This window comes from Syngnathus scovelli, chromosome 15, assembly GCF_024217435.2.
Source record: "Syngnathus scovelli strain Florida chromosome 15, RoL_Ssco_1.2, whole genome shotgun sequence".
In the NCBI taxonomy this organism is placed as follows: Eukaryota; Metazoa; Chordata; class Actinopteri; order Syngnathiformes; family Syngnathidae; genus Syngnathus; species Syngnathus scovelli.
In genome coordinates this window covers 5,895,662-5,912,767 of record NC_090861.1, presented here as the reverse complement: position 1 = coordinate 5,912,767, position 17,106 = coordinate 5,895,662, and the positions used below count along the sequence as shown (strand labels likewise).

Here is a 17,106-nt window from a genome sequence, read left to right as displayed (position 1 = left end):
AATCGCTTATTGATCATTTACCGCCATCAACTGGTATGGAGTGGTATATTTTATTCACAACTGACCCCCAGCACACACCCCAAATGTTGACGTATGAATGCAATAGATGGATAAACATAAATTTATAGTACCTCCGCCATCTTTTGTAAAAGTATTTAATTATTCTGCCTGTTATTGTGCAGGCACAGCACAGATGTCACAACAATAACTCATTTTAATGGCGCTTTATTGACATTTGTTTCCTTGACGTGTAGCTATTTTACATCTTTACAGTGCACTTTGGATTCATGGAAACAAAAATGAACTTTTTATTGAAAGAAACGCACAACTTATAACGAAGGGACACAGGACAGAAACAAACATGCTACATTTGATCATCCTCTTGATACACTGAAATGCTTGGAAGAGAATGCATGAACGTAATAAGGAAAGTTGTGCTTTCAGTGCAAAAACAGAGTTTTGTACATGGTTGATGTTCAGACCAGTGGTTCTCAAACTGGGGTAACCCACAAAATATTTTTGTAGTAAATTAAGTATATCGGATCATTTTAAAAAGTTCATACGTAACTGTAGGGACTGGCACCCCAATAAAAGAATACTACATATTTTTAGCTCTTTCACATTCTTGACCCCAAAAGTTTGAGGACCCCCTGGTTCATATCCCTACAGAGGGGAGAAGCGGTTATTTTTCTAGTGCAACATCATTTCTATTACCCTTTTGTTTTTTTTGCTTGAAATGGCAGTCCATCTTGTAGTTTCAACAAAGTGTCAAACAAGCTGATTTAGCCGTAGAAATGTAAATGTGAGATTGCAAGTCTTGTTCCAGGAACTATACTTCATTTATGAGCGACAAAAATAAGTCATATTATTGCATGTCAATTTTAGTCAATCATATTCTACACAAAAATACATTTTTCATTTTACACCCTCATTCGGCTCTATCCCTGATTATTCAATTCAATTCCATCCAGGGCAGTTTTACTGCTACCGTCATTTAGTAAATGCTAAAACAGACATTTCACTTAAATCAAATTCTAAGGTGCGGATACTGCAGTATTTGGGCGTTATTGAAAACAAACAGAGCAAAATGATGCAATTAGCTGATCTTGGCATAACATTTTTCTGCATTTCCCAGGACTCATTTGGATAGTGTTTCTCTCCCTTTGGTAAACAGTTACTCGCCGGTGATGGCGCGGTGACATCATTGGGATTATTTCCACTCAACTGACACATTCACTCACCGTGCATTCCGTGGTGAATCACAAAATGCGAGCCGATCATAATCGAGTGATGGAGAGACCAGTTGGCAATGATTAAATCCACGTAGCAAAAATCTTGGTGCTGCGTCGTCGTTCTCCTCAGTGACGTCGGTTTATGAAGCCACCCGATTTTCTAACATTCCACCGGATTAATCAAATTCATGATTCAGACACGATTAGATCAAAAAGATAATGCTCACAGTTGAATTTAATGTGTACCTTTTCCTTGCAGTCTAATGTCCCTGCTAACAACACAGATGAGGTGCTAGCATTAACACAAAATCAAACTCAAGGCAAGCAGCAGATGACCACAAAAGTCAGACTTACCGCAGCTGAGTGACTCAGCTTGTCGAAACGAAACTTCAGGTTGGATCTCGGTGAGTTTTTGTTTTTTAATTCTGAAAGGTGCCAAAAAAAAAAGACCACAGTGATGTAAGAAGGAAGGAACAAAGTAGGTGTCAAAGATCACATGCAAGAATGCACAATAAACGAGAGACATCCATCCATCCATCCATTTTCTGAACCGCTTAGTCCCCACGGGGGTCGCGGGCGTGCTGGAGCCTATCCCAGCCGTCATCGGGCAGTAGGCGGGGGACACCCTGAACCGGTTGCCAGCCAATCGCAGGGCACACAGAGACAGACAACCAATCGCACTCACACTCACACCTAGGGACAATTTGGAGTCTTCAATCGGCCTACCAAGTGATGTAAGAAGGAAGGAACAAAGTAGGTGTCAAAGATCACATGCAAGAATGCACAATAAACGAGAGACAAAGCGAAAAAATTTGTCAAGCTGTCAACCTGTGGGGCTTCGACAGACGATGAGCGGACTTGAACCTTGACCTTCTACTGTCACAGCATGGGCAAACTGCAGACAAATGAGACAAAAGTCATGCATGAAATGCTTGCTCCCTTTGTATACTCAAAGACAAGGTCTTCCATTCCAGACTGTAGCAGTTGGGAATACATAATCTGTCTCATTATTTTAGCCCAGTCAGCAAAATGACTTGTTTTTGTGTCATCCACCTCATTAATTCATCCTGCTGGCTTCGACATAAATTAGAAGAGTGCTTAAGAAGTGGAAAGTGTGTGTGTGTCTCACCAGGTGAGTGTCGTCCGCAGGGAGACTGAAGCTACATGTGCTGGAGGTGGATCTGGAAATTTTGCTGTTATCCTTTTTCATGCAAATTCTGCAAATTAAGAAGAACAGAAATCAGTGAAAACAATCACGCAAACAAGAAACAGATGACACATTATGCAAAACAGAAATTTTAATAGGTTGACACACACACACGCACACACACACACCTGTCTCGTTGCCCCGCCTCTGGAGAGCTGGGATTGGACGGCAGCTCTGACTTCACCTCTAACATGGGCTGGCAACCATCAAAGTTCCTCTGGTCACCGAGGAAACTGACTCAAGCAAAGTTTACAGTGGAAAGACTTCAGTGATATTTTTGTGAGCTGATGTACGTATGAAAATACTTTCAAAGTCGGTGGTTACCCTCTCTGGCTGTGCTTGTCTGTTTGGCTGTCAATACTCAACAATCGAGGGAACAGACCCGAACGGCGTTTGACTGGAGATTTTACACTACCCTGGAGATTAAAAATAGTAAACACATATAATTAGACAGATATTAATATTATTTGATACAACAAGGATCCACAAACCCTGCAGAAAAGACAACCTGTGCTCACCTCAGCGCTGATATGTGCCAACCCCCCACCACTCAAACTGGTGGGCAGCCCCCCGCCACCTCTTGACATTGTCTCCATGGAGACGCTTCTCCCGCGCATAGCCCTCTGAAACAGACAGAAGTGAATACTAAACATTGGAAGGAAGGAAGGTACAAATCAAACATTTCAAGTTACCTTGATGGATTCCAGAAGACCTCCGTGAGCATGTCCATTTTCAGCCCGAGCCTCCTCATCAAGAGTAGATGTCAATCCCAGCATTCTCTGGGAGCGTCTCTGTAGCTCGTCGTGGAGGGTATCCAGCAGTGCGGCCCTTGTCCGCTCCTACGACAGCGAATAAATGGAAATCAAGTGAGGATCCAGAAAGGAGCCCTGTGGAACACCACCGGTGCAAGAAACTGACCATCCTGCTTTAATTATTCTTTTTTTTTCTCCTATTGGATTACCTCCAGTCTGGAAAAACGGATGCTCTTGTAACAGGCCAGCTCTGCATTGATGAGTTTAGTGAGTAGAAACTCCCGAAACTCTGGACCCTGAATGACAGCCAAGGTGTTAGCAGTTCAAATTATCCTTGTACATTTTCTATATATACATTGTCCTCATTAGTTCACCGGTGGGCTGGATCTTGCCCAAGCTGGCTCGACAGGAGTGCCCTTTTTAAAATTAAATGCATATCTTTCCTATTCTTACCTTCTTAAAAACAGCTGGATTTGGGAGAGGCGGTCCAAAAGGTGGTACATCCTCTCGTGCTGTAACAGACACCTGTCAATCATATACAATATTGTCAAAGAATAAATTCAATTTTATGGTATGGAAAAACTTTAATATGATGTGGGCCTTGGCTGTACCTTATAGCTGGTATTCTCCGAGCAGGGTTCCTCCACCTGGACTGTGACAAAGGCGTGTAAAAAGTTGGAGGCGATCATGTCTGGCACAAAGGGGGTGGCCTCCTCCTGGAAAACCAGGGCTACGATGTCGTTGCCTATGTGACGCTTCCTCTGGAGCTGAAGGTGGTTCAAACACAGTCAGGCTGCAGTCACATGACTTGACTCAGACTTAAGTCAGCAATTTTAGAACATGGATGTCTACCTGCTGGGTGTCTCCCTCCGTGAAGGGCAGCTTGGTGGAAACGTGGAACATGACTTCCTGCTGTTTGTGGACCGTGTACACAGACTGAGAACCAGTCTGGCCGTGAGACACATCCAGACCCCCCCGAAACCTGTGGCAGGAGCAAAGCCAAAGCGATCATGTAGCTGTGCTTTTACACGTGTGAAATTCTGCCCATGCTAATGACCCTTTAAAGTCTTGCAGGTCCACAGTGTCACCGAGGAGTTGCAGAAACTCTTGGAACGCTGGCGTTTCCTCGTTGTTCCTGAACAGCTCCTCCTCGGACACCTGACTCACATAAACACAGTGGTGGTGCTATTAATTCGAAACAATTTGTGCTGACTAAGTGAACAGAATCTTACACATGCATGTTTTCACCTGTCCAAAGCGTTGGAAAATAACTCCAAACTTGAACGTGTTGTTGACCTCATGTTCGTCATAGTTGACAATTAGCTGAGACGCCTTTGAGAGACAAACACAAAAGAGAATAAAATCTTCAATCCTGTCAATCATGAACCAATAAAGCTTTACCTTCGGGTAAAGGACGGGACTGAAACGGAGACCAGCTGCGTCGTCACACAGCAGCTGCAAGATTACGAAAAAACACATGAAGACGACAAATGAAGACATACGTGTGTGTGTTTGTGTGTGTCAACCTTAGTCAGCTCTTGTACACTTGGTATATCAGGCAGCTCCGTCACTGACAGGCGCTGATAGATTGTCTTCACTCGGGACCTGAAGGTGCACCAAAACACAATCTTACACTCACTACTCACTGTCAAGTGCCAAAATGTCTCAATACTTTTGTCTATCTAGTGTTCAGTACACACCTAGGATCATTACTTGATTTGTGGATGTACCTGATGATGACGTGGAGATGTTCTTGCTGATTCTCTTCTTCATGCCTAACAGACAACAACACGTTTCCAACGCTGCTGGACGGGCAAGAGAAGTTTAAATGTTCCTATAAAGGAAAGAGAGAAAAGAGAGTGACATCACGTAAAAAAAAAAAAAAAAAGTTCCCCTTTGTTTATTGGAGAATACAGGAGACTCACCTTGCCCAAGAAGTACTTCCTGTACGCACGTGCAGCCTCGTTGGTCTCCTCCAGGCGATAGCCACAGTTTGCGTTATCCTGAGCCTCTCCTCCTTCTTGCTCGTCATCCCCGCTGGCCTCCTGGGTGGCAGGGGGAGGTGCAGGCGGGGGAGGTTCCTCAGGTTCCTCGATCCAGTAACCTCCAAACTGGGGGAGGATGACCTGTGGGTACGGTTCGCCCTTCTCTAACACCTGCACACACAAAGTTTGCCCCAAAAATTATTTGGCTAAAACAGGGATGGTCAAAGTACGGCCCGGGGCCACACAAACGTTCTTGAATCAAGACTCCAAAAATATTGAGACATTTTTTTCCACCCCTGAAATTGGTTATTTAAATTGCACTTTGTATTTATTTTGATTATTTTGTTTCATAATGATTGACTCACCTCTTCGATCCTTGGATAAGGGATGTAGTCATCCTGTTTAAAGAAAGTGCTGTTACATTTAATCGCCCAAATTAACGAGCCACTGAGAACTACAGTGGGCTAACTCCATTTTTCTCCTTTTTGCAAGATAAAGTTTTATGGCTCTAATAAAATCTCAGGGATTTATATCTTGATTTGCATAGCAATGATTAATTCTGGAGACAGTTTTTCGTTTTTTTTTCTTCCAGATTGAAGTTTATCCCAAACATTCATCACTGTTTCTTGAAAGCTGATAAAAATAAAATTTGACTCAGAATTGCCCACTTTAGTTCTCCGTGGCTGAAATATTATTTGGCTTCTAATAGTCACATGATGAGATGGGACACAGGATGTAACACGCTGTCTATTATTCTTGTAGTCCGAAAAACACTAAAAATTTATCCCGGTGTTGATGAGACAAAATGTGCGACAAATGGGCAAATGAAAAGATGGCGACGGACTTGAGGACAGACTAACGTGCCTTCTGCCTCGGAGGGACGGCTTTCATCTCAGCAGCTTCTGGAACCTGCTGCATCACACACGACAGCTTTTTTTTAGCCAAAGCTCGCTGCCCCCCGTCGCTTTTTGATCACAATGGCAAGCCAGTGAGGATTTTTAAATAAAAACTGACAGCGTTTTTTTTTTTTTAACCTTGTTTGACTTTATGCACTGAACCATGTGCTTTGCAAATTCCGCTTAGCAACAAAGACTTAGGAAATGGTCACGTGACCGGGTTCCAAGCACTTACCTCCATCTTGTCCAACGTGTCAAAGAAATGGGCCGACTGCGGACACACAACAAGATCAATATTACTGTCATTCTTTTAATTTAGTGACGGTCATCTGGGGCCGGTAACCATGGTAACTGATACGACACAAACAGTGGCCTAAACTCCTTTTGTTTTATGTACAGATTTGTAATCATGAGGGAACGATTTACCTTGGTGGTGGGCGGTGCCGTGCGGGGAGGCGAGGGGGGGCAGTCGGCGTCGGCACCATTGGAAGCGGCCTGGAGCTCCTGTTTGCTGGAATAACCATCAGATACTTAGTTAGCTTAGCTCAACCCTTCTCAACAAAATAGAATTTTGAGCACATTTACACGTAAACAGTAATTAGTCACAGTTAGGAGTTAGTAAGAAAAAAAAAAAGCACTTTTTTATTGTGCCAGTGTGTCCGTCCTGATTTCTTCAGCGCGTCACACACCATCGTTATGCTTGTCCCAGTAGAGCAATGAGTGTGTCTCTAAAGATAGAGCTTCAATCTGCCCAGAGAGTCAAATGTGGATGACTTCATAGCGCACACACACACACAAACACACACACAAAAGCGTAATCATCTCCTCCAACCAGCCAGAAGGACCATCCATTTTCTCAGACAGTGTCAGGTTGGACCCTTCCTCATTGCGATTTCCCAGGATTGAAATTGTGTTTTTTTTTTTCGGGTCATTTGTCCGACCTTTACAATCGGTCAGATTTGATCACAACTTATTTTCTTCCAGGAAAAAGCTGATTGAATTGTAACCAAGAAAAACGTTATTTGTGGAAATAACTGCCGTCAAATGTCACAATGTGGCTTTGACTTACGGATGTCATTTTGAGTAATGCACCATTGAGCTGGTTTTGAAACCTTAAACCTAATTTGGATTCTTACTTTGAATCACTCAGCCTAATTTGTAAACCTGCTTTGAAATGCTCACGCTACTGTGAAATTCTAATCCTTTACTGAAAAATTGCAGAAATTTTCAAGGGGAAAAAATAGAGCAGCTGGTGGCCGAGCAGAGAGGTCAACAGCCTTCGGTGGGTTCAGACAACGGACACAATGAAAATGACGTACATGGAAAAAAAATAAAGAACCAAGCAACGGGATTAAAGACAACGTTGAATAAGAATCAGATATTCTGTTTTAGCATAATTTTGAAATGAAAGTTTTTGGCAAAACAAGACCGTTACATACTGAATTTGGTCATGTAGACTTCAAAAAATGAAGAGATGAACAAACAAAAAGGTCACTGTGATGCGACCATGGAGACATAAGACCTGCTGGGAGAGAAAAGGTCACCCATGGTGAGGGCCTCTGTCTGTGTGTGTCTGTTGTGTAATAGAAAAAGAGAAAGGACAGGATGGTCTTTGTGTTATTCAAACACCAGACACTTCATTAGGTACACTTCCGCATTGAGCGGGTGCTATGACCTAATTTAATTTGGTCTAGAAAAAAAAACAAAAAAACATTGATCCAGTCTCCAAACTCCTCAGAGGTGTCTTTAGTGTGACACATACAACGTGTGTATTTATGTTCAAGTCATTTCTCATTAAGTCTGTGGACAGCTGCGAGTCACATCTGATCCTGTCATGTCCGAGTGAGCTAACACGGTAACGTGATGTCAAAATGTTCCCGTAGGCCACTTAACATAGATCACGACCTTTTTGCAATATCACAAACAACAATGTGTCCAGGACTAACCCCCTACCCCAACCCCCCAAAAAAACAACTTTGGTGTGGATACCCATCCTACGAAGCAACCTAAACATTTAAAAACGTTCACTCTCACTCTTTACCTGCAAAATCAAATGTGTTATTTTATGTCCAATGTTTTTGCTTTTTTTTTTTTTTTATGCATTTTGCTCCTCAAATTAGTCTGGCATCACATGTGCGTGCACACGTGCACGCAGACTTATGTCACTTTTGGAGCATAGCCACACACACACACACACACACACACACGCACACACACACACACACACACACACACACACACACACACACACACACACACACGCACACACACACACACACACACGCGCAAAAACACATAGTAAATCTGCTCCACCTGCAGGGGCATCCTCCTCAGACATGCCGTTAGTGTTTTCTTTCGGTCGATTGATTGCGAAATTATTGACTTCGCTCAACAACGACAAGAATAACAATGAGATGAAGAAGACACCAAATACATAAAATCCAAAATAACAACAGAAGCAGGAGGGGAAAAAACTCACTGCTTTGTAGTTGAGCATGTGGTCTGTGTGCCCTTTAGCAACGCACACTCAAGTTGTTATGTTTAATCTTAAATGTCTCATATATTGCAGTGGTAGGATGAGCAAATGTCATTTTTATGTCCCGGGCATTAAGATGATGCAAGATGTGACTGATGAGCGCTTTTAATGTTTTTTAGGACACACACTTAAACACATCACAAAAACACACAAACATGAGCTAATTTGTGTCAAATGTACAACACACATTCACAGATGGGAGATGAGGACTAATGCCAGACTCACCAGCGGTCCTGCAGCATTGTTCCGTTGCCGTCGGTAACTGAGCATCCCACTCTGATGAGATGCAGCATCCCTCTCTAGCTCTCACTCGCTCACTCTCACTCTCTCTCTCTCTCTCTCTCTCTCCCACTCTCTCTATTGCTTTCTCTAAGTGACTGGTTACAATTTATGACATCACATCCATCATTTACAAGCTGATAGGGATTTTTTTAAAAATAGCAATGTGCTCACATCAGAGCAAATAAATTTCCACAACTGCAAGGGCAATACTATATGCGGGAGAAAATAAAACACAATAATGTTTGTGATTAGAGCCGACCGGGTTTATATTGGCTCTTTTAAAAAAAAAATAAAAATCAAAACACACACTGAGACGTGTGTTAGCAGGCTGAATTGGATAGAGGTAGAAAAAAAAAAAAAGAAAAAGGGAGCGGTGATGCAAGCCTGCCCACCAGCAGATGTGCTTTATTGCTTCAAATGACTTTTTATGAGTACATATGACATCTAAAAAAACACTTTATAGACTCCAATTTATGTTGTGTTTACAGTATTTCTTGTTAGATAACATGTCACTCACCGAGCTCTCAGGGCGCTGACGGAAGACTTGTCAATCCTGCGGAGAGAAAAAGACACGCAGTTAAGGTAAATTGCACTCAAACACTCAAATGGTGATGTGAGGTGTGAAGGACATATTAACATCCACACATACTCGATTAACCTTAGCAGCCGAGTGGAGGAGAGGTGTGATTGTGGAGGCGAACGGCAATAAAAAAGCACTATTTATTAAAGCGCTGCCCTCCGCTAAATCACATGGTGATGGAGAGGTTAAAAGCGAGCAAGGAAACAAAACAAGATGTCTGCTCTTTCTTCCAACGTGGTTGCTCGAGTTTCTTTTCATATTCCTATCTATCTATCTATCTATCTATCTATCTATCTATCTATCTATCTATCTATCTATCTATCTATCTATCTATCTATCTATCTATCTATCTATCTATCTATCTATCTATCTATCTATCTATCTATCTATCTATCTAGCTTTAGCTAGCTAGCTAGCTAGCTATGTTGTGAAGGGAAAAAAAAGTCTCATCATTTTGATTGATGTGTTGGTAATATACAAGCGCCTTTGGTGTCCAGACCGTGATTCAAGTGGACTTTGCACAAAAATGGCACAAAAAAAATAATGTGTGACATTTTCCAAGTTTCCATAGACTGTCAAAAACCCACAAATGGTCTTTAGCGTTGGATATTTAACTCGGCTGTACACATTAACATTTAAGTTTCACATTAACAAGACACAAGCTCTTTGGCCCTGCAATCGGCTGGCCACTTGTCCACCTCAAATGCTAAATTCCAACTCAGGGCCGTGCAGAGAGGGGGGCCGGAGGGGGTTGGCACCTATTAAAATAATCCTTCATCTTCCTTAGGGCCAACTACCAATTTCTAAGTGAAACTGCGATGGCTGAACTATTTGCATTTCACTGTTTCGTAAAACATGAACAACACTAAGCATATTCTCACAACCTGCGTTGTCCAGAGATTTAAACTCAATAAAGTGTTGTAGAATATTTTAAAATTGACCCGGACTTTTATTGCAAATGGACTATTTCATGTGAGCAGTTTCCCTGGAGCCGCTCTTGCATTATTCAATAATGCAACTCTATTACCTCTGCTCTGCCCAAGTAGACGAGGTGCGCTGAGAGGAAACTGCTCGATATTTTCATCGTATGGAGGGAAGTGACGAATGGAAAAGTGGACAGAAGGAGGTGTAGAAAGAAAAGAGCCATCCCAAAGCAGGACTTTGTATTGGAAAAATGTGAAGTAACATTCTGTCACTGCAAGTTGTTCATTAACGGCAGTTTTTTTTTGTTCCCGTGGTCAAAGCTGTCAATAGAACACTTTGGTAAATACACCAATTATTCATCAAAGTTGCAAATTTACACTTTGTTGTGTCCTCGTGAACATGCAAAGTCGCCCACAAAGCAGCCGCGGCTAACAACACGCCGCTGGGTGAAATAAATCCGCCTACGTTTGTTAAAACATCCTTGCTATCTAGAAGTGAGCATTATGAAGGCATTGTGTATTTGTACTTGTGGTAATATGTGAATTTTTATTTTGTGACTTGCAGAAATGGTCTTAGTTCCAAATCCTCATTTCTGTTCCTAATAATAAAATGATGACAGCTTGCTTAAATCGCAAGAGTCCGCATTAGCGCGCTTCACAATTCTGTCTTTATGACAGGTGGCCTATTAAGCGAGCTAATCCCAGTGTACATGAATCAACAATAAGAGACAAAATAAAAATAGAACAACAAAAAAATACCTGAGAAATTGAAGAAATCAAATAATTGGACACATTTTAGAGCCCAAGTTTGTGTAACGCAACAAATGAGGCAAATGCAGTTGGGATGGATGTGAGGCGTCCCCATCCCAAGAGCATCCGCTGCCATGCTGGTGTTGTGATGTCATAGTGATGTCACTGCAGCACAACTCAGCCTGGAAATGAACTCAAAGACCTTTACACGTGTGTGAGCAAAGTGAGCAACAAAACAGGCCCTGAAACGCTTCACTCACCAGCCGAAGCCTCCGAACGACACGCTCCTCTTCCTCCTCAGCATCGTCTCTTTGTCCTCCTCTTCTTCTTCTTCTTCTCTTATTGTGTCTGGTTGCTCCCTCCCTACCTTGTCTCGTCCTATCTCCTCATCCCGCCGGCTATAAATACTACGCGAGACACCGTCTTTCACGCCACCTCCTTTCTCCCCTCCCGCCGTTAATGTTTCCTTCTTTCACTTCAATTCACTGCACGCAGCCTGGAGAGAACGAGAGAGAGAGAGCGAGAGAGAGAGATGGAGAAGCGGAGGGAGGAGGGGAGAGACACAAAGAGACAAGTGGAAGCATTTCCTCTCTCTCGGCCCGCCCTGACGAAGCAGAACAGCAGCGGTGATGCTGTGAAAACTTTTCATGTAGATATAAATAACTACATTTTTTGCTTATATAAGGTTGCTTTGAATGTTTTTGCACAGTGTAAAGTGGAATCTATCTGCAGATTTAAAAAAAAACTCATTTAGTCTTTTTGAAATGCCATATTAAGTCATAAGATGCAGCCAAAACCCTGGCTCTTAAAAGTCTACACCCCCCCTTAGTTGCGGCTGTGTTCAGAATTAATCAATCACATTCCATCTTATGTCATAACTTGCTCAAAACATGAAATATTAGTCGTCATTGACTGTACAGATGAGTTGTTTTTAATTACGTAATTATTTTGATTATTAAGTTAAAAAAATAGTAAGGCTTTTTAAGTAAAATAAAATAAAAGGCTGTTTTTAAATGTTCATGTATAGTAAGATGTCTTTGAAAAAAAAAAGACCGTGGATTTAAATAAAGAAGAAAAAAAAAGGACCATGTATAATAAGGTTTTCTTAGTAAAAAAATGACTATGAATATTAGGGCTTTAAAAAAAAAAAAAGAAAGAAAAAAGGACCATGTATAAGTAAGGCTTTTTTTTTTGTAAAAATATTTCTTTTAAAAGACCATGTCTAGTAAGGCTTTTTTTTTGGTAAAAAAATAACTAAACAAACATGTATAATAAGTTTTTTTTTCCTTCATGCAAATGATTAATGAGATCATTATGACATTCCAAGGCCTTAAGCAATGGTAAAATATCTTAGCTTTGGCGTACTGGCACATGATGTCATAACACAACCAACAGGTTGAACAGGTTGAACCTTTTTCCCGCATCCTACTCACTGTTGCCATTCCGCCAAAATTGAGCAGAGAAGCAGCATCGGTTTCACCACTTTTAACTCTCGGAAACGAAAAGAAGACGGAAAGGTTCAGCGGCTTCCGAGTGATTCAGCAAAACGTATTTCCTTTTTCAGAACAAGGTTGAGAAGACATGTCGCCCGCTTTGGCGGTTTGGGTCATCCTTCTGCTTCAAAGTGGAGCTCAAGGATTCGGGATTCTGCCAGGAAGTTCGCAGAGTCACCAAGAGATCACAAAAGAAGCCATTTTGAACGTCACCGTGCAGGTGTGCCGTGCGCTGGCCGAAGCTGAGGGCAGCGACTTCGCCTTTCCCGTGAGATTCCTTTTTCTGTTCCACGCTATTTTTGTGTTTGTGTGTCTTTAGTCTGTCAAGGACCGTAGGTTTTGTTTCCTGGTGTTGGAAAATATGACCAAGTCATCGGTTCTCTGGCCAGCTGGAAGATGTTGGAGCTTACTCTGGGCAAAATAAAATAAATTATACAGCTAAAGTCTGGAAATCCCAATTTTTTTTTTTTTTTTTAAGAGATCAGCTGTAGAAATAGGAGTGATAAAATCCCTCCCCCTTGTTTACGTCAACAAAGCCCAGAGGCAGAATTTAAGAGTCCTTTCAGTCTGCCAGACAACATCAAGTGTACAAGTGAATGACGGCGGGACTCGTGTGTGTGTGTGTGTGTATGTGTGTTTGTGTGTGTGTGTGTGTGTGTGTATGCGTGCGTGTAGCCGCAGCCGTTCACCCCCACAGGTGTGGCAGCCGCTTGCAGGGCCGGAAACTCCATCAGGAGCTACGAGCAAGCCATCAGGTCCATCACGTTGCGCAACATACGCGTGGACCTGGAAGAAGCGCTCAACGCCAGCTTCCACTTTGACGACGAAACCTTCGTCAGCGGTCGGAACATCATCACCACCGGCCTGCAGACGGTCAAGGCCAACAATAAGGAGGAGAACTTTGAAGCAGCCCGGGAAAACCTGGGAGCGACCCTACACACGCTCCAGGTTTTCCTTGTTTGACTTGTTGTTAAGCTAACTTGTCGTTAAGCTATCTTGTGGTTACGCTAACTTGTCATTAAGCTAACTTGTTTTGTTTGTCTTGAACTTGAAGGACTTTTACAGCCACAGTAACTGGGTGGAGATCGGCATGAGCTTTCCCAACTCTAACCTTCTCAGATCCGACACCAGCATCGGCAACTTAGCAGGTAGGCAAAAAAGGAGATGGACATTCACAGAAAGAAGCGCAGCTCTTTATGAAGGTTTCCGTTCCGGCAGACGAGAGCAGGCCGACATGTCGCAGCTGCGATGGCGATGACTGCAGAAATAACATCCTGGAGGACATCATCAGCGAGCAGGTCCTGACCTCGGGATATTTTGGACTCATTCCATTGATCGACACCAAGCCCAGCGGTAAGAGAATCCTGAATCTTGTGAATTGCGTACGGCCGGTTTGATGTGCACCGTCATTTCTCGGACAGGAAAGTGCAGCCACGGAGGAGCCCTGGACGTGACCAGCAGGATCGAGCCCACCGGCGGGATCAACAAAGATACCACCAATTCAGAGCACGGCTTCCTCCACTCAGAAGCGGCCCGTCTGGCCACGTCGGCGACCAGCGAGATCCTGGAGGACGTTCGACGAGCGGCGGGAGATGAACCTTTCCTCCAGTACACACACAGATACAGACATTGCTGAAATTCAGGTGCCGTGTCAAGCTTGTATGTATTTCCGTAATCAGAATGTTGGGCGTGTCCAGAGGAAGCGGCAAAGCTCTTTGTTTGGTGATCGACACCACGCAGAGTATGAGCGATGATATCGCGGCCGTGCGCACTGCCACTTCCACCTTCATCGACAGCCAAGTGGAAACTGACAACCAACCTTTGTCCTACATTCTCGTGCCCTTCAACGATCCAGGTCAGGTTGCGGACCGGAAGCAGTTTTTAAAACATTTTTTTTACCCTAACTGAAAGACAAGGAACGCTCTCTCGGTTGGGTTCAGAATTTGGGCCGGTGATGAGAACAAGTGACCCGGAAGTCTTCAAGAACCTTGTGGATGATCTGACGGCAAGCGGTGGAGGAGATGAAGGGGAGCTGAGTCTCTCAGGGCTCCAGGTAGAACATTCATCTTCACTTCCTAACGTGATGAAGCCTAAATGCTGAACACAACAATCCTCTTTTTCAAGTTGGCATTGACGAACGCTCCTCGGAGCTCGGACATCTTCCTCTTCACAGACGCCTCGGCCAAAGATGAACAGCTGAAGTCCACCGTCATCGCTAACATTGAGCGGACTCAATCTGTGGTGGGTGCACACGGTCTCACCTCGTGCCGTTCCGAGACCCTCACCGATGTGAAGACTTTTTTTTTTCCATCCAGGTGTACTTCCTGATCACGGGAACACCGGCGAACACTCGGCGGCGGCGTAGGCGGAGTACCAGAATTGCAGAATCGGACGCTCAGGTGTACAAAGATCTAAGCGATGCCGCTGGAGGTCTGGTCATAGAAGTGGACAAGGACCAACTCTTGGAGGCTACCAGCATCATCGGGCAAATGTCCAACTCAACTGTAGTGACACTCGTGCGAGCCTCCAGGACTCCAGGAGTGAACGCAAACTTCAGTTTTGTGATTGACGGGACAACCAGCAATGTCCGACTTTTCATCACGGGAAATCCGGCTAACGTCACGCTGGTGGATCCTGAGGGTGAGACACAAACGAGACACACAATCATAGTCACGTTAAAACCTCAGATATTTAAAGGCACTGACGAAAGCGAACGTGCCTACCGCTGGGTCTTTGCAGGCCGTGAGGTCGATTTGCGCACCGTGGCGGCGGACCAATTGACCTCGTCCTTCACGTCGGCGGGAAACTTGGAAAGTTGGCAGCTGAGGCCTCAAGTGGGAACGTGGCAAGTGATGGTGGAGGCAACAAATCCGTACACACTGAGGGCCACAGGTAAGTGCTCGGCCGCCAACGGAAATGGAGACTTAAGAAACGAAACAAAAGGTGCATTTGTTTGGTTTGACTTTAAAGGTCAGAGTCCCCTTGACTTCCTGTTTGACTTTGCGGAGTTCGTCCCCTCCCCGTCAAACACGTTTGATGTTCTCGACTCACGTCCATTGGCGGGTAAGAGAACTTTTGCGGCCTGACGCTAACCGCAAGAAGGCCGGTTTTCCTGATGAGGCGTCCCGCCTGGCTTCTGTTTGAAGGCACCAACGGAAGTTTGCTGGTGATGCTTACGGGGAGCAACACTGCGAATGTGACGGAGGTCACTCTGGTTGAGTCAGCGGGATCGCTGGAGGTCCCGGGAAACGTGGAGTCGCAGGAAGGCGGCAACTTCCTGGTTCGGGTCGACAATATTCCATCTGTGCCGTTTGTGGTGCGTGTGAAGGGAAACGAGGTGAACGCCACGGCGGGAGGAGTCTTTCCTTTCCAAAGGGAGTCGGCGACCAGCTTTCGCGCGTCCAATTTAACTATCAAGGTGAGCTCTCGCTTGGCTAGCTACACGCGACAATATGGCTGACGTCGTCTACGTTTAGGCTGATGCCGAGGGAAACCTCGTCCCCGGGACGGAGTTCTCTGTGCCTTTTACCGTGACCGCCGAAGAAACTGGAGGAAATATCACGATCCGGGCGACCACCAACAACCCGCTCTACACAGCCAGTGCTCCGAACGTTCTCCTGGTGGAGCCGCCGGGACTGAGCGCCAACGGCACCGTGATGCTCGCTGTGCCACTCAATACACCGTCAGGCACCACCGTCACCCTCGTTATTGAAGCGGAGGCCCCCGGAGGCGACGACATCAACTACGCCATCATCAGAATTTCCGTCCTGAATCCGGTTGGTGGCCTTGCCTCTCACATTACGCTCGGAAAACATTATCTGACCGCTTGGTGTCTCCTGGCAGGTGACGGACTTCACGGCTCCCGTGTGCCAGGTGCTGGGCATCGTCAACTGCGTGCAAAACACAAGCGCAAACCCGTGGTCGCTGTCGCTGAAGGTCAGCGACGGCGCCGAAGGGACGGGCGTGGAGCGGGTCACCCTCACGCAAGGCAACGGCACGCTGACCCTCACACCGGACACCGAAAACCAGAACGACACCCTGGCCACCTATGAGGGATTTTGCGATTCGCCCGATGTGGAGCTGCTGGTGGTGGACAACGTGGGCAATGCGGACATGTGCTCCTTCAACGCCTTTACCACAAGCTCCGGCTGCGTGGCCTCTTTCCTCACTCAGACAGCCCTCGGTTGCGCTGTGCTCACCCTGGCGCTCGGATTTCCGGAGAACCTGAACATGTTCTGAAGTCTCATCGCAAAAACGTCGCCAATTGCAGCAATGCAATTTTTAATCGTGCTAATGTAATGTCTTCGCCTAGTGGCCAACATCCAATACTGCAGCTTCAAATGTTGGTAATTCCAAGATTATGTGAAATAAATTTATTAAGAAAACTGCTTCTTTGTGCCATAATCAACGCTTTTTCCAGTCATGCACAACTTTGACACATACAGCAAATCTACACAAGGACAACATGCT

At 44.6% G+C, this 17,106-nt stretch overlaps 2 protein-coding genes across 9 annotated transcripts; one reads left to right on the top strand and one right to left on the bottom strand.

Annotated features, from left to right (window-relative positions):
* Positions 1 to 209: 209 nt before the first annotated feature.
* LOC125981915 (rap1 GTPase-activating protein 2) lies at positions 210 to 11,693 on the bottom strand. 8 transcript variants are annotated; one of them, XM_049741992.2, is made up of 25 exons: positions 11,404 to 11,693; positions 9,408 to 9,443; positions 6,499 to 6,583; positions 6,308 to 6,343; positions 6,041 to 6,088; positions 5,542 to 5,574; positions 5,117 to 5,347; positions 4,922 to 5,025; positions 4,718 to 4,796; positions 4,593 to 4,646; positions 4,440 to 4,523; positions 4,249 to 4,349; positions 4,044 to 4,173; positions 3,803 to 3,958; positions 3,645 to 3,716; positions 3,401 to 3,487; positions 3,132 to 3,278; positions 2,958 to 3,062; positions 2,764 to 2,855; positions 2,568 to 2,672; positions 2,362 to 2,449; positions 2,061 to 2,127; positions 1,587 to 1,657; positions 1,479 to 1,501; positions 210 to 1,392 (listed from the first exon to the last, which is right to left on the bottom strand). In XM_049741992.2, the coding sequence occupies exons 1-24, from the start codon at positions 11,445 to 11,447 to the stop codon at positions 1,493 to 1,495; spliced, it is 2,064 nt and encodes a 687-aa protein (XP_049597949.1). In that variant the 5' UTR covers positions 11,448 to 11,693; the 3' UTR covers positions 210 to 1,392; positions 1,479 to 1,492. The 8 variants fall into 8 exon arrangements, with proteins under 8 accessions (XP_049597949.1, XP_049597948.1, XP_049597947.1 ...); XM_049741991.2 differs by having other exon boundaries at positions 1,479 to 1,504; positions 6,041 to 6,085; positions 11,404 to 11,686; XM_049741990.2 differs by having other exon boundaries at positions 1,479 to 1,504; positions 11,404 to 11,685.
* An 875-nt stretch (positions 11,694 to 12,568) lies between these two features.
* Positions 12,569 to 17,024, top strand: LOC125981912 (von Willebrand factor A domain-containing protein 7). The gene is made up of 14 exons (XM_049741986.2): positions 12,569 to 12,904; positions 13,312 to 13,584; positions 13,691 to 13,784; positions 13,855 to 13,989; positions 14,058 to 14,244; positions 14,316 to 14,491; positions 14,577 to 14,689; positions 14,761 to 14,877; positions 14,952 to 15,276; positions 15,376 to 15,528; positions 15,607 to 15,699; positions 15,783 to 16,054; positions 16,113 to 16,412; positions 16,480 to 17,024. The coding sequence occupies exons 1-14, from the start codon at positions 12,725 to 12,727 to the stop codon at positions 16,873 to 16,875; spliced, it is 2,814 nt and encodes a 937-aa protein (XP_049597943.1). The 5' UTR covers positions 12,569 to 12,724; the 3' UTR covers positions 16,876 to 17,024.
* The last annotated feature ends 82 nt before the right edge of the window (positions 17,025 to 17,106 follow it).